We start from the raw sequence: 16,387 nt of genomic DNA on the forward strand, positions 1-16,387 counted from the left end.
GGTGAATTGGAAAGTTGACGTAATTTGTGACATTTTGGCATCTTTAGATTTATAAAACACGAAATACAGAATTCTTGACGGTTATTTAAAGGAAGCTATTTTTAGGAAGTTTTATCAATCTGCATTTTCTGAGACTAGTCTTTCACCTAAATTTTGCTTTGCACTGGATTTCGAGTATTTTAACGCAAGATTTGGGCAATAAAACTATATGCAAAAGAAAGGCCATTTCATACCGGTTCTAGTGATGTAATTTTATCGGCGGTACAATGCTTTAGAAAATTATGATGAATATTTTTCTGAAAGTAAAACCAGAATATTTGCGCTAATGCTTGTTTTTTTTCGTTTCCTTTCTCCCGTCTTCGTGTGCGAATTGGCTTTGAGATATTGCCACCCACTGCGCCCGTCTGCCAAGCAAGAACTAGTGCTGACCTTTAAAAATTCAGAAGCTACTTGCCTATTTTATTTATCATATTTTTGTTAAGCACCGTATTGACAATGTAATAACATCACTAGAACCGGTATAAAATAGCCTATCTTGTGCATATAGTTTTAATACCCAAATTTTGCGTTAACATACTAAAAATCCAGTGCAAAGCGGAACGTAAGTGGAGGAATAATCTCAGAAAATCAAAATTGATAAAAATGTCTAAAAACAGCTACATTTGAATAGCCGTCAAATATTCTGTGTTTCGTTTTTTTTTGTAAATCTGAAGATGATAAAATGTCACAAATTATGTCAACTTTCCAATTCACTTTTCATAAAAAAAATATTGTTACTGGAACGGCTTTGGCGGTTGATTCTTTCAAAAGTACAGTTTTTACACTACTTTTTTACATTTTTTGTGGCCATGATCTTATAAATTTTTGATTTTTTTTCCTACATATGCAACATATAGCTTTTAACTTCAGCTTTTTCAGGCATTAAGAGAATTTTTCTTCGAGCACTTATTAACAGACTTACAGTCATTTCCCCGAAGCATGTTTTTTCGAACTTTTTTTCTTAGATTTCGAATAACTTTAAAATGGACGTTTGTAGCTCAATACTGTCTGGAAACTACATTTGAGTCACGTTACAAGCTTTCCAAAAATATTAGTTTTGTCAAAATCGGTTAAGAAACAAGAGAGTTTTAGCGGAAAAGGTGTTAGGGGTCATTTGACCCCCGGCGGTATAAATAGGATACCACATACGTATTTCGAAATCAACAAACTTTAAAAAAATATTTTTATGAAAAAATACGTGCATTTTGAAAATAAAAATAGTCATGAAGAAAAATTTGCGAAAAAACAATTTTTTAAGGAGCTGCAGTCATTTGAAATTCAAAAAATGTCATTTGACCCCCCGGTACAAATAGTGTTAAAAAAAATTCTTTATTGTGTTATAGAATTTTTGGAAGAATCTATTAAATTGTGACATTTAGATCTTTTTTTAAATTTTGATATGTGTCTCAAACGGAAAAATAAAAATATTTATTCAAATATGTCAATCGTTAGAGTATAATATGAAATTCTTGATACCATATTTTCAAAGCAATAGTAAACTCTTTTTTTTTTTCTAAGAAAAAGTTTTCTAAAATGTACGTTATGGGCTCACTGGATCCCCGGAGACCAAAAAGATATTTTTTTCTTCGGTATGAATGTTGATCATTGCTAAGTACGAAGTTATAAATATTTATCCAATAACTTATATTTATCCAATAACTAGCTGAACCGGTGTGCTTTGCTACGCCTTCCATTAAAAAAAAAACCATTATTATTATTATTATTATTTATTTAAGACCTTTTAACCACCCGGGTTATTCGGGTCTATGGAAAAAAAACCATGTTTGTTAAAATTATTGTAGGTATGTATTTGAAGTAAACTTCGTTGTAATTAAATTACAACATCATTCCGAAGCGAACTGAGGCATCTGAGCTGTCTTGAGTCTCAACGTAACATAAAGGTTGAAGGAGCCACTCTTTAGAAAAAAGGGATCTTCAATACAATTGAATCTACTTTTTGAAACAGGAGGAGTATTGAAATGGGAAGCGTCTATGAATACAATATATCATCTGATTTTTAAAAAAATTATTTGTCAATTCAATAAACCATCTCACTATGTCAAACACTTACGTTCATCAATTTTTAACCAAAATCTATCGAGGATGGTTGAAATTTTGTCAATTTTCTGTTAACTTTGTATGGGAACCCCCCTTTTTTTTGTTTCAGAGGGGTTGAAAGTATTATAAAAACTATTTCCTGTCGTGAAAACAGCTACAAACCAAATTTCACGTTGATCGATTTAGCAGTTTCCGAAAATTATTCGAAATGTTTCAAATTATTGTTAGTTTTGTATGGGAGCCCCCCTCCTCCCCCACTTTCCTTTTTGGATTTGGAGGAATTTGAAGTTATTATAGAAACTATTCTCGGTCTTGATATCGGCTGCATGCAAAATTTCAAGTTGATCGGTTCAGTAGTTTCTGAAAACGGTTTGAGTTGTGTCAATATTTTGTTAATTTTGTATGGAAGCCCCCTCTTTTTGGATTCGGAGTGGTCTGAAAATATTATAGAAACCATTCCCGGTCTTAAAACGGTTACACACAAAATTTCACGTTGATCGGCTCACAAGGATCAAGTCTCCTTGAACTTTCAAAATATCACATTTTTTATAGTCCCACGACAACGCTTCTAGTTCATCTAGGGGTTTTTGTATCGATATAACTTTTGCAACATAATTACAAGCTGTCAAAAAGTGCAAAGGACGGCAATCTGCAAAAAATTTCCTTAAAGATGAGATGAAAATAAGAAAAAAAAAGTATTTAGAATCCTCATTCTCTTCTTTTGTAACTTTAAAAATTTGCTATATTTTCCACTGTGGTTTTTTCCAAAGTCACAGCTATCCTAGAAGCTTGTTTGTGTTCTATGGAATGATTTTTTTGTGACAAAAAGGAGAATTTGGTTTGTGTCTTCATGAAATAAAATTTCCTTGTTAGAATATTATATCTTTCGTAAATCAAGTATGATTGATGGTAATTACTTATTATAAATCTTTCATAGAAAAATCCGTTATGAAAACGCAGTAAAAATTAAGATTTATCGTTTGTCGGGTGATTGATGTCGGTTGCTCTTGCTCTTGGAACACATGATCTCTCTAGCTCTTTTACCAGTGACAACGGAAATTATCCGAGAATTGTAATACTTGGCACAAAGTTGTCATCATCATTTGGGGTTAATTTCCTCGATGCTCGACGAACAAAGCGCGTATTCAGCAGCATCCCTCTAGAATCACCGAACTCCATCAGAAAAAGGTACCCTGGGGTATGGTCAAATAGATATATCTTTTGGTCATAAAATTTCCGTAGCCTTCGAGTGGACCACATACCTACATACGCGACTACGCATTGGGAGACTTTCAACGTCCATGCGGAGAAAAGATTAAGTGTACCTTCGTATGTACATGTATGTATTTCCATTGAACGATTTTCTCATTGTCGTGCTGCCGTCTTTCTATCCGAATCGTACCGATTTACATCGAACAAGACACGGTTCCCATAGCTATAATTCAGAGTTTCTTACATTCAGCAGAAGTGCTGCGGAACAATCGTCCTGGTTTTTCCATGAAATACAGCTATCATCGTGCACACAAAGCGGAAGAACATGTGCTGGGTATAGATGTATGTTCAAGCAGGAAGTATTTATAGCGGGAAAAAACTTTCTCTACACACTTGCGGAACATTCTCAATCATTTCGGACGAAACTTGGTTTCCGCTGCGATTTGATATGCAACTAAACCGGCTCCTGGGACAATTTCCGGGCCCAAACATACCTATCCACATCACTGCACCACAAACCCTCTCAGCTCGGCAATTCCGGGTCTTCATTTTGCCAAGCTTTCACTTTAATTGTTCTCACCACAATCGCTTCAGAATCACCAACAGAACGAGTAAGGTTTGGGGGGATGAAATTTTACGTTTCCTGGCTGGGTTGAAAAGTTTTCTCCCATGTCAGGCGGACAGGAATGACGAAAGCAGGGAACGAAGGTGTAAGTAAGTGGAGGTGCGGTTCCATTGCTGCTCGTTCATTCAGCACCGAGAGAAAATGGGTAAAATTTTTCTTAGCAGTGACTTTCCGCCAAATAGGCGCCGACTGATGGCTTTAACCCTTGCCAAGGGGATGCTGCGGCGATTGGTAATTTTCCACATAGTATGCAGTGAAATTTTGTCGACCGAGATTTTCACGTGCCTACCTACTAGATCTGCTGCGTAGCGCTTGTTCTACGAAACAAGAAGCCGATAAACACACACATAGCAACCGATTCGATGGTTGAAGTGCTGCAACGAGCAACGCCGAATATTCATCACTGGTTATTTATTTGATAAACACAAAATATGTTTTAAACTTTTTCCATTCGGAAGTGTTACTTCAATTGTTACGAAAAAGGAATCTTTCCAAACATATATATATAAAAAATGTAAAATTCAAGTATGTTCATTGAACATACTAAAAGTGTCCTCTGTAGCGTTATTTCTCGAATGCTATTAAATAGGTCACAACAGGTAAAACTTCCCAACTACCCCCCCCCTCCCCACCCCCTTTCCCAACTTCGTCATTTCCGAAAAATTAAAACGAGGAAATAAGAAAGGTTTTGAAGTGTTTGCTGTAAAATATTCCGATTTTCAATTCCGTTCAATTTTGATTGTATACAAGTTTGTTGCATACAAGGTTTTGTCAAATTTATTCCAATTCATTGGTTTTTTGGCATTATTTTCCACTATTGCCCTCGTGATGTTTCAGCTCCAAAGGACAAAAGAAGAATTTCAAATTTACTCCAGCCTTGTTTAGCGGTATTAAAAAAAGTTGACACCTAACCATTTTTCGTTAAGGTTTTTTTTAAAATGAGCACGTTAACGAATATAATAACCAAATAAAAAAAACAGAAATTTTCCAAGAAATTTCATCAAGTTCCCTTTAAAACTTTTGCTAGAATGATTTTTTTTAAGTTGAGAACATTACTTTCATAAACCTTAGAAAGGTCCCAAGGAATCCTTTTTTTGTGTATGTCCTTATCCTAATGAATTTAATGTACAGATACAAATTTCATCAATTCAAGCATTTAACAGACAATAAAGCATATGACAAATCGTTCTGTTCTGGAAATAAGTAATATGAAAGTCTAATTTTAAAAAATCAACTATAAAACTATTTGAACTGCAGGGTTTATTTAAACATTCTGTGCCTGCGAATGAAAAAATAAAATTTACTTTCTCTACCATTTTAACCCTTATCCGTTCCTGAAATTTTTATCCGTTACAGTCCCTGGTGTGTCAATTTGACACTCCTGACTAAAACCAATATAATTATCTTGTTTTTCAACCGGTTTTTAGAAAATTTATAGTTTTGAAAACCTTTTAATGTAACTCAAGTTTGTTTCTCAGACATTATTCTGCTACAACATTTTAGCTTTCCGTTATTCAAAGTCTTAGATAAAAAAAAAATTCTAAAAAACATACTTTAGAAAAAAATGTAGACCAGCTACGGAATGCTAAAAATATTTCACTTGGTGTCCAAAAAGCTAAGGTTTAGAAGCTACATGTTACACATAAGAATTTCTTTTAAAATAAGATAAGATAAGATGACCACAAAAAATGTAAAAAAGCCGTACTCAATGAACCGTCAAAATTGTTTAAGTCACACTACATAAATTAGAAAGTAGAAACATAAGTAGAACATCAGTAGAAAAAGGATTGAAAAGTTGACGTAATTTAGATCTATTTCTGAATTTTTGGATTGTCAAAATTTGAAACACAGAATTTTCGACAAATTGTCAAAGGTAGCTGTTTTTCAAACTTTTCGTCAATTTGTTTGCAATTTCTAAGATTTTCTTGCAATTAAATTCAACTTTTCACAGGATGTTGAGTATATTATCTCAAGATTTCCACAATAAGTTAATTTTCAACAGAAGGTCAATTTTAAAGACGAATGAAAAATACCGAGACTTTCGAACCTTTAACATAAGAGATATATATTTTTTTAAATTACAAGACATTAATTAAAAAAATTGGTCGATACGGCAAAAAAAAGGATTGTTCTATTTTTACATATAATTAAGACTTCCTCAAATGTGGTTTGGCCAGAAAATGATTGAAACATGTTTTTTCCTATTTTTTTTTCTTCTAAAATCCTACAGTAAAAAGTGAAAAACGAGATCGAATCTCTAAACTTAACAATTCCAACAAAGACACTTTATGAGAAGGATTGGACTGCTTTATTTTGCAACACTCATCATTCAGGTTTTGCGAAACGAATATCGTAAATGATGAGTGTGGCACAATAAAGTTAAAAAAAAGGTATTTTTCAAGCATAATTAAAATTATGTTGCAAGCTTCAACAAATTAGTTAAATGTAATAAAAGCCTGTTTTTTAAATTTTCTTCAGGAATTTAAAAAATACTGGTAGTGATAAATTTTCAAATAGAAAAATAACTTTTTTAAGAATATTAGATGAATTTAGATTATCTTGGAAAAAAATCTATATTTATAAAAATGAATGTTTGTCTGTCTGTTCCCTATACATTCGTGAAATTTGGTATATATGAGTTCTTGGGGTCGGAAATGGTTCCTAAAACACTTTCAATTCGCTCAACTTAAAGAAAGGAGGGGCTCCCATACAAAATTTTCAAAAAATTGACACATTTCGAAAAATTTTCAGAAACTACTTAACCGATCAACGTGAAATTTGATGTGTAGCCGTTTTCAAGACGGGGAATGGTTTCTTTAACACCTTCCATACAAAAGTTTCAAAAATTTGACACATTTCGAAAAAAAAATCGGAAACTACTGTACCGAAATTTGGTGTGTAGCCGTTTTGATGACCAGAAATAGTTATTATATTACTTTCAAACCTCTTCGAGTTCAAAAAAGGGGGCTCCCATACAAAAGTAACAAAATTTTGACACATTTCGAACAATTTTTAGTAACTGCTGTACTTATTAAAGTGAAATTTTGTGTGCTATTATACTTCCAAACCCTTACAAATTCAAGAGAGGGAGGGGGGGGGGGTGTGTTTACCAAACCAAATTAACCAAAATTGACAAAGTTATAACAATCTTCGAAGAATTTTTGTTAATTTATTGATAAACGTAAGCATTTTGACTGAATGAGATGGTTTATGAATTGTAACATCTGTTTTTACCAAGTTTGGTAATATATCATATTGGTAGACGCTTTTCCTTTTCACCAATTGGTACTCTCATATTTAACAAATATATTACATGTACATATGATTAACAAAACCAATGTCCTAGTGTTTTGATAAAGTTTGGCACACTCTTTGATAATGTACTAATTTGCCTGTATTTTAACACTCCTTTCGCTTCAAAAAGGGAGGACTTTTTAATTTAACGGTTTTATTCATTGTATTGAAGATACCTCCAATTTTTTTTCTAAAGTGAACTTGCTTAACCTTCAAACCTTCAAGTTACGTTGAGACTCATGACAATATCGATTCAGGACGTTAGTTATTTTTCAATAAAAAGCATTTGATTCATTTATATCCTTTTTTTTCTTCTGGGCTGTTACTAAGGAAATATCGGATATTTTATTGAAGTGGCTTCTATTGTATCATTCTTTTGAAACGAATATCAAGAAGTTATTGTAAAAATTTACGAATTTTTTAAAAATCGATTACTTTAACAGCTGAAGCTATCTTACCAATCAAAATAGCTTTCAGTTTAATCTTTTTTCGAACGAACAAACTTTTCACTATCTTCGGCCAAGTCCATCTTTCTCCACCGATATCTCGAGTTCGTAGTCGAAATCGAACAAGGCCAACCTATTTCTTTCTATCTATAGCCAGCAAGAAGCGACCAGGCAGTCAGGGAAGAAGTGGTCAATCGAGCCAAAAACTGAACTTATTGGAAAAAGTTTGCCCGAATGGGACAAATTACCATTAGGATCGGTGATGATGATACGGATGATACCCACCCCGGTAAAGAACCGACTTGACGATCCAACGAAGACGACTGCCGTGCCGCGTGTGTTTCTCGAACTGGTGCTACACTAGTTTTCCCGAAAGTTATTCCATCCCCTCAATTTTTCTTTATGTTGTTCTACCGAAACCGAATGAAGCTCGCTTGAAGTCGTCCGAAAGGAAGACAAAACTAGTTTCTGCGATATAATGTTTATCGGTGAACTTTTATTCGTTTCCATATGGACAATAAATGACATTATTTAATTTGGCTAAGTAACCAATAATTGTCAAAGTTTTCCTATTTTACATTGTGCTCGGTTGGTCCGTTTCTTTGTTTCATGTTACGTATGGAGGCAGCAAGTTTGTCTTCCTTCTTCATTGACCCTATTAGCGATTCATTTTCTTGATTGAGTCCTAGCTTGAACGATTGTGCCGTCTCATATTGTGTGCTAAAGCGTTTTATCACGGATGGCACCTTGCAGAGGAAAGGATTTTTACTTTATCTACTGAATTTTATCTCTATAGTTTCCCTAGAACAAATCTATTATTTTTTTTTTATCTGGCCGAGATTCATCGGTATTTTTTTTCACCTCTGAACAGTGGTCGAAGTTTAAATTTTTGATAATCTGGATGTCAACAGAATAGATTAAATAAAATCTATTGTACACTGAACATAGCGACACTTTTCACAAAGATGTTACTTTGAGAATTAATTTTGATGCTTGTGTTTTGCTTGAGGAGAAATCATCTGAAGAAATTATCGACCTTTAAAATGGTTGCTCAAGTTTGTCCACAACATAATCAGTAGAAGTTGCAGTTGTCAAGCGATTGTCAGTGATTTAAATCATTTCAATGTTCAGTTGTTTCATGCAATTTTTAGTCATTTACAGCATTTGAAAGTTCATCAGAATCCGCCATCTTGGATTCCATTATGGCGTCGGATAGCGAAGTTTAACTTCTACTAGTTTAGCCTTTTCTCTCAATACTCATATTGTGGTGGTTTAATTTGATTTGCAGTGATTAACAGTATTTTAACGTTCAGAGGAAGCCGCCATCTTGGATTTCAGAATGGCTTCGGAATGGAAAAATTTGACTTTTTCTTGTTAAGTTGTTGTTCCACCCAATTGCCATATAGTGGCAATTTAATGCGATTTTTTGTCATTCACAGCATTTAAAGATAAGCGAATGCCGCCATCTTGGATTTCAAGATCCCAGCAAACATTTCTCAACAAACTTTGCTATACGTTTCATATACATTATAAAATCATCTTATATAACTCGAAAAAACAGCATTTACGTACTAAAGTGGAGGCAATATACATACATATTTTTAACTTCTGGCTTAAGCGATAAGAGTTGTAAAAATTGGACGATATACAACACCTTTTACCGTACATCCTGACAGTATGCGAGAGAGTGCAAGTTTTGCTCTCAATGCATGCAAACCGTTGCCTGCGACAATATTTGCTGCTTCTCTCATTGGCCAGTTTATCCAAATGGACCGTCTGATTTTAAGAAATCTGGTTGCACTGCTTATCGCAAAGAGAACAACAGGGTTGTTTTCTCATTTGAACCCGCGCGCGGGAGGCAAATTTGCAAACATGGCGGACTTTTGTCAGATACGAGTCGGTAGACTTTAACTAACCATTTTTACGATCATTTACTTGGTTTGGTAGGAATTACGATTCGCATTAACATTGTTAACGAGTTGAGCTGACATTTCTAATGCGATGTTATGTTTGCTGGGATGGCATCAGATAGCGAAATTCGGCTTCTACTCGTTTAGCCCTCTTACCCAATACAAATATTGTTGGGGTTTCATGTGATTTTAAGTCAATTACAATATTTCAAAGTTCAGCGGAAGCCGCCATCTTGGAATTTAAGATGGCGACAGACAACGAAATTCGACTTCTACTCGTTTATTACTTTCACCTTTAAACCATTTTGTGAAGGTTCTATGATATTTTCAGTTATTTACAGCTTTGAAAATAAAAGCGGAAGTCAACATCTTGGATAATTGATGACATCAGGAAACTTTTTTTTTCCTACTATTTGGGCCCTTTCAATCAATACTCATTTTGTCTTGGGCTTGTGATATAGCTCAGTTGGCAAGTCTGTTGTCTTCTGAGTCGATGTCCGCGAGTTCGAGCCCAAGAGTAAACATCGAACACAGTTGTACCGGATAAGTTTTTCAATAACGATCCGCCAGCTGTAACGTTGATAAAGTCGCGAATGCCATAAAGATGGTAAAACAACTATAATCGAAAAAAAAAATACTCATTTTGTAGAGATATTGATTCTATTTCCAGTAATTTGAAGTTTTTAAAGATTTTTTTTTTTTTATTTTAACTCAAAACCAACACACAAAACTTATCAAAAATGTGTTAAAATGCTAATTTCAATTCAAATATGTGCTATCTAATCGGAGCGTGTCTTACTTTGACATCTTGATCGGGAACTGTCACTAAGTTTTATGACGGATTAATAATCGAGCACTGAGAGCTATTATAAAACATGAAAAAGAAAGCTTGGAGCAAACTTCTAAGTTGGTTTTTTATTATAGTTTAAAAAGAGCATTCATAACTCTTTCAAAACAACTAAAACACTATGTTTAATAAAAGCATTTTTAGCGTTTTCAATGTGTATGGTCGATTCAAGAATATAAGCATTTTGCATGACCATAATTAAAGCGTCATAAAACGAGCTGCACAAAAAATAAAACGAGCGTAATAAAACATCCAAATGCTAGTTAGCTTTATCAGTGTTACTTGGGTTGTTTACATTTCTTTTTCAAAACAAGAGAGCAATCAATTCTCTCAACTCCATTTTCCTTTCCATCGTATATTCATGTATATTCAGTATGTTAAATTCATCACTGTTGCAGAATTCAGCGTCACTTATTCCATGTTTTACCAAAAAAGTCACTTGAACCTCTCTGATGCCACTCATTATGTGGCTCAACCTGATATGCCATTTTATTTCCCTGATTTTTTTAATGTAATGAAAATTAGTAGTAAGTAAACTGCATTAGATACAATTTCGAGCGAAAACGCAAAGCACGAATGGATCTTGTATCAACCTGATGGCTGGGAGTTCAGAAAACCGGAGTTGTATCCTTTTGACTGACTTTTTGGGAAAATGATTTCAATGTACTCTTTTTAGAATCGCGGGATCTGGTAACCCTAATATAGACTAAAGAGAATTCAAACCAATACAGAGTTATCATTAAACCAATCCGTCATACTAGGTTATGTTTAACCGACATAATAAAATGTACATGTACTAGAATACATTAAAAAATTGAAACTCAATAAGTGCAACATCTAACAACGCTGTTGCGTAATACCCCGTTTGACTGTATATTCAAACTACTTACTGTGACAAAAAAAAACTACTTACCTTCGTGACTTATTCACACTGCATTTTTAAGAAGAATTTTCATTGAGTGTTAAATGAAGCTATATGCAATTTATTTGTGTCATTATACATACATTATTCAGATATATAATTTCTTTTTTTACAAAACTCGATAATGTTAACACGAAAAAAACATCTAAGAACGCTCTGTGCCACTAAGTCTGACTGTCTGTTCACAGTTCACAGCATCCCGGTAACAAAAAGGAAGAGAATCTCGCATAAAAGTACTAGGACTATTAATGATCGGGCATTAAACATACGTTCTGGCTTTTCCAGGCGATTTGCTCAGAAAATTAAAATTTAAAGCGATTTCTTCCCACTTCATCAGCTGTTTTTTTTCTGTTTGCACATCTATTCGCAGCTCGTAGCCAAATTGGGGATGTTTCTCCAATATCTGGACTTTCATGGTGGCGCGCAAGGATTCAATATAGGTAGATAGGCAGAGGAGATGAAACAATAAAAAAAACGAAATCAAGAATGGGCAAACGTTCAACAATTTTTTTTTTTTGCTCTACGCGTTCCAGTTCTCTATCGGATGCCGGATACCGGATACATGAAATAGATGAGATATTAGCGAAATGATGATGGCTTTTTTACTGGCTCGAGTCAGCGGACCCATAGGCTATGAATTATTTCCAATAAAAAACGTATAAATTTGAGTAATTTGGCTTAATGGAAGTAATCTCGTATCACCGAGTAGAAAATGGGATGATGAAAACGAGTGATAATTGGATTCTAAGTCAGTCGATACCTATCTTGTTTTAATCATTGAAAAACGAACTGAAAACTTATGAGTCACAATTTAAGTTAAAAAAAAAATGGAAATTATCTTTCCATTTTTAAGAGATTGTAATAAAGAATCCAAAGTTTTTAGGTTGATTCTCCTTTTGTGATTTGAATATGAATGTATGTATATCTGCATATATTTTTATGTTGATTCATCTTCTCATCACCAGGGCTTGAAGTCCGATAATGCGAAATTAGTCACCCTCTTGGATTTTTTTCATCTGTTCCATATATCTTGCACATGAGAGGCCTTTCTCGCCTTTGGTCCTGTGCCATTATTTATTTCCAATTTATTCATTTTTCTTACTGTAGCCATAAATTTTCCACACAGTTCACTTTCGTCTGCTTTATCCGTATATCTATTACAATTGGTTTATTTTTTCTTCCCATCTTGTTCCCTTACAGAATTCAATCAGGCACAATCTCTCACTTCACAATCGCTTCGTGCGGGTGCAGAACGAAGGAACCGGCAAGTCTTCCTGGTGGATGCTGAATCCGGACGCGAAACCGGGCAAATCGGTCCGTCGGAGGGCGGCCTCAATGGAGACGTCCAAGTACGAGAAGCGGAGGGGCCGGGCGCGGAAACGGGTCGAGGCGATTCGGCAGCAAGCGGCCCTCGGCTTAGCAAGTGAGTGTGGTTCTATCATTTTTGCGGTTCTATCGGCCGGTAAAAGGTTTGGAAGTTTCGTTTATTCCGTTTTGTTTATTTAACATGTTGTGTTCGTTTTTTAAAATAATAATTTTTGTTAACATTTTTTGGATTTAGTCGGTGGAGATTATTTTTTTATTATCTGACGGATTTACACCAGCGGTCTTCAGATCTTCCCCAAAATTGTAAATTTGGTTCATTATTACGACTTAAAAACAAATTAATTTTCAGTTTTCTAACATTTTCATTTCTCGAGTTAGATTCGGTTAATTTATTTTAATAAAAAAACCATATTCCAAACCTGCGTTGCTCTGTTATTTTCAACGGAATCCATAAATAAGCTAATCAAAACGCATTGTTATTTTATCGCATAACAAATAAAATATTTTTAGTTATGACCTTCAACATAAATTTTTTTAAATAAGCTTAAAATTGTATCTTAAAGTACCGTCTGCATAACCGAATATTCTGCAAAAAATACCATTGTATAGAAAACTTTCATGTGTAGACACCGAAGATCAACAATTCCTTTAAGAGTTATGAAAGAAATTATGACACAAAAAAACTCTGTTTTTGCAGAACAAACAATAGTCGAACAACTGCACTCATACATGTGGGTAGCGCGCGATTCTAACAACGTGGGATCAAAAGTAAAAAAACACTACATTTTCGTTCTTCGTAAACTTACTTCCAGTTTCAACCAATAGCACTAGTTTACAGCATTTTTGTACTTGTTAAACAAAAGATCACTTTAAATGTGAAACCGGGCGCTGAGTTCGAAAACAAAATTCCAAAAATCTAAGTAGAACAGTTGTTGAGTTATGCTGCAAATATGAAATTTTTGAAATACGAAAAAGGAATTGTACTCAGATTCAAATATCTCGGACTGCATAACATTAATTTGAAATCTGTTTGTGTTTAAAGGTTAGAAAATTTGCTATTGATCATCTGAACTTCATTTTTGCGTATGATCATCAGTATTGTTGTGGTTTTTTTTAAAGAAAATTGAGTTTCAGTGAAAGTTTTGGAGTAGATGGTAACTTTTATAAAATTTGTTTCTCTATTGGTCTTAAATTTTAATTTAAAACAAAGATTTCAGGTTACTTATCAAAATCGGTTGTAAATTGAAGAAGTTGTGGTTACTATACCATAACAGTATTTTTTGCATTGAATAATCTCCAAAACAAAATTATTTATTAGCTTACCAGAAGGCCACATGCCAAATTTCAGAACGATTTTACTATGGGGAGGGGTTGCTTGAGTCTCAAACTTGAAAAGGATTTAAAGGTATTTCTCTTAGGAGGAACAAAAAATACTGGTATCGATTTTTTGAAAGGGCGTATGCGCAAATTGTAAACAAATTCAGTTACTAGCATAAATTTTTATTAAATTATCAAACTTTATATTTTACATCTAAAAATGTGATCCTTTCTTAATGTTTTTTAATTTCAGTGTATTCTAATGTAATTTTTTTTTAAAAAGGCGAATAGTTTTTTTATGAGTGTGCAATTGGGATGCTTTTTGCGCCATATTCATCCCGGGCGAAAATAATTTTTGTTTATTTTCATCTGACGAGGTTTTTTCCTCTCCAAATTTAGTAATTCCGGGATTAAAGAAGGACAGTCTAATATTTGTGTATCAATTTAGCAAGGCAAAAACAATGTTTTGAAAAGTTATGTGTTAAAATACAAATCCGTTCAGTGAGATTACTTTTAGCTGCTTTCCGAAGCAAAAATTGGTCGAAATATTCTTTCTGTGGTAAGTGATCCAAATGGCGAACAGTCATTCTGGATTTCTAGAGGGCGCTCGCATTTTGGCGAATACACAAAATGACAAAACAAAAGGGCCAACATACCAATTTATTCATTTTTCACGTAACAATCACGAAAAACTTGTATTTACCTATCGCGAAATAAAATTATGCTTATTTGTCAGGAGTTTAGGTACTTAGTTAGAAAAATAATGAGATATGTACAGTGAAATATGCATTTGGTTATATTTTCTGAAACTTCAAATGCGTTTTTTTTTTTCAAAACAAAGGTCTTGGCGTATTGGCCCTTTGCAAAATCTTTACTGATATGATACTTAGATTATTGCTTGAAACTTGAAGTCAGTTTTGCTGCAAACCCTCTAAAAAGAATGAAAAAAATAGTTTTTTTTACCTGTTTCGAAGTTTTTTGTACTCATGATGTATGATGATGCATTTTTCGAGAAAAAAGAGATTCATTGTCATTATCTCTTTTATAACTCTTAAAGAAGTTATTGGCTCACTTTTGTGTCTTCAGATGAAAGTTGCATCCTAAATTGGGCTATACAATGGTATTTTTACAAAAGTATTCAGTTATACAGACTGTACTTTTAGACACCGTTTGAAGCTTATTAAAAGAAATTGAATGTTAAAGGCAATAACTTAAAAATGTGAACACCTGAACGGCGCACATGCAGGAGATCAAGGCGGTGGGGGAAGGTACATCGCCGGCATAACCAACGACGTAGAGGAGCCACTCCCAACGATGAGTGAAGTTAAGGAAGCCATTCGCCAGCTGAATAGAAACAAGTCGGCTGGGAAGGATGGCATCGCAGCTGAACTCATCAAAATGGGCCCGGACAAGTTGGCCGATTGCCTACATCGATTGATTGTCCGGATCTGGAACATAGAACAGCTACCAGAGAAGTGGAAGGAGGGGGTAATATGCCCCATCTACCGAGCAATCACTGTCCTCAATGCCGCCTACAAAGTGTTGTTCCGAATCCTACTCCGCCGCTTAACGCCACAAGCGAACAGATTCGTGGGGAGTCACCAGACAAGATTCATGGAGAGACAGTCAACGACGGACCAAATATTCACATTATGGTAAATCCTCCAAAAATGCCGTGAACACCAAGTTCCTACGCATCATCTATTCATCGACTTCAAAGCCGATCGACGATCGACCGTAACGAGCTATGGAAAATCATGGACGAGGACGGCTTTTCCGGGAAGCTGATCAGACTGATCAAGGCAACGATGCACGGAACGCAGTGCTGTGTGCGAGTGAATTGTCGAGTTCATTCGAATCACGCAGGGGGCTTCGACAAGGTCTATCCTGCATGATGTTCAACGTGGCGCTAGAAGGTGTTATTCGACGAGCGGTGGGCGAAATGCGGGGCACGATTTTCAACAGATCCAGTCAACTTATCTGCTTTTCCGATGATATTGATATAGTCGGCAGATCATCTGCGGCGGTGGAGGAGATCTATCGCAAACTGAAACGCAAAGCAGGAAGGATTGGGTTGATGATTAATACGTCCAAGACGAAGTACATGCTGGCCTGCGAATCCGAGACCGACCGAACCCGCTTGTCCAGCAATAACAAGGTCACAGTCGACGGCGACGAGCTGGAGATAGTCGAAGACTTTGTCTATCTCGGCTCACTGGTGACCGCAGACAATGACACCAGCCGTGAGATCCGGAGGCAAATTATCAGCGGAAGTCGTGCCTACTATATTCGAGTGACAAGTGTTAAGAACCATCTTTGGCGGCGTACAGGAGAACGGAGTGTGCAGGCGAGGGATGAACCACGAGCTCGCGCGACTCTACGGTGAACCCA

The 16,387-nt window shown here is 35.0% G+C and overlaps 1 protein-coding gene across 7 annotated transcripts in view; it reads left to right on the forward strand.

The window, feature by feature from the left end:
* The window catches only part of LOC129739373 (forkhead box protein O), a 278,812-nt gene that overhangs the window by 234,421 nt on the left and 28,004 nt on the right, over window positions 1–16,387 (forward strand). For all 7 annotated transcript variants that reach the window (XM_055730788.1, XM_055730781.1, XM_055730784.1 and 4 more), the window contains one exon: window positions 12,554–12,776. In XM_055730788.1, coding sequence (XP_055586763.1) covers window positions 12,554–12,776 — 223 coding nt within the window. The remainder of the gene's footprint in view (window positions 1–12,553; window positions 12,777–16,387) is intronic.

This window comes from Uranotaenia lowii, chromosome 1 (assembly GCF_029784155.1).
Source record: "Uranotaenia lowii strain MFRU-FL chromosome 1, ASM2978415v1, whole genome shotgun sequence".
NCBI classification, from domain to species: domain Eukaryota; kingdom Metazoa; phylum Arthropoda; class Insecta; order Diptera; family Culicidae; genus Uranotaenia; species Uranotaenia lowii.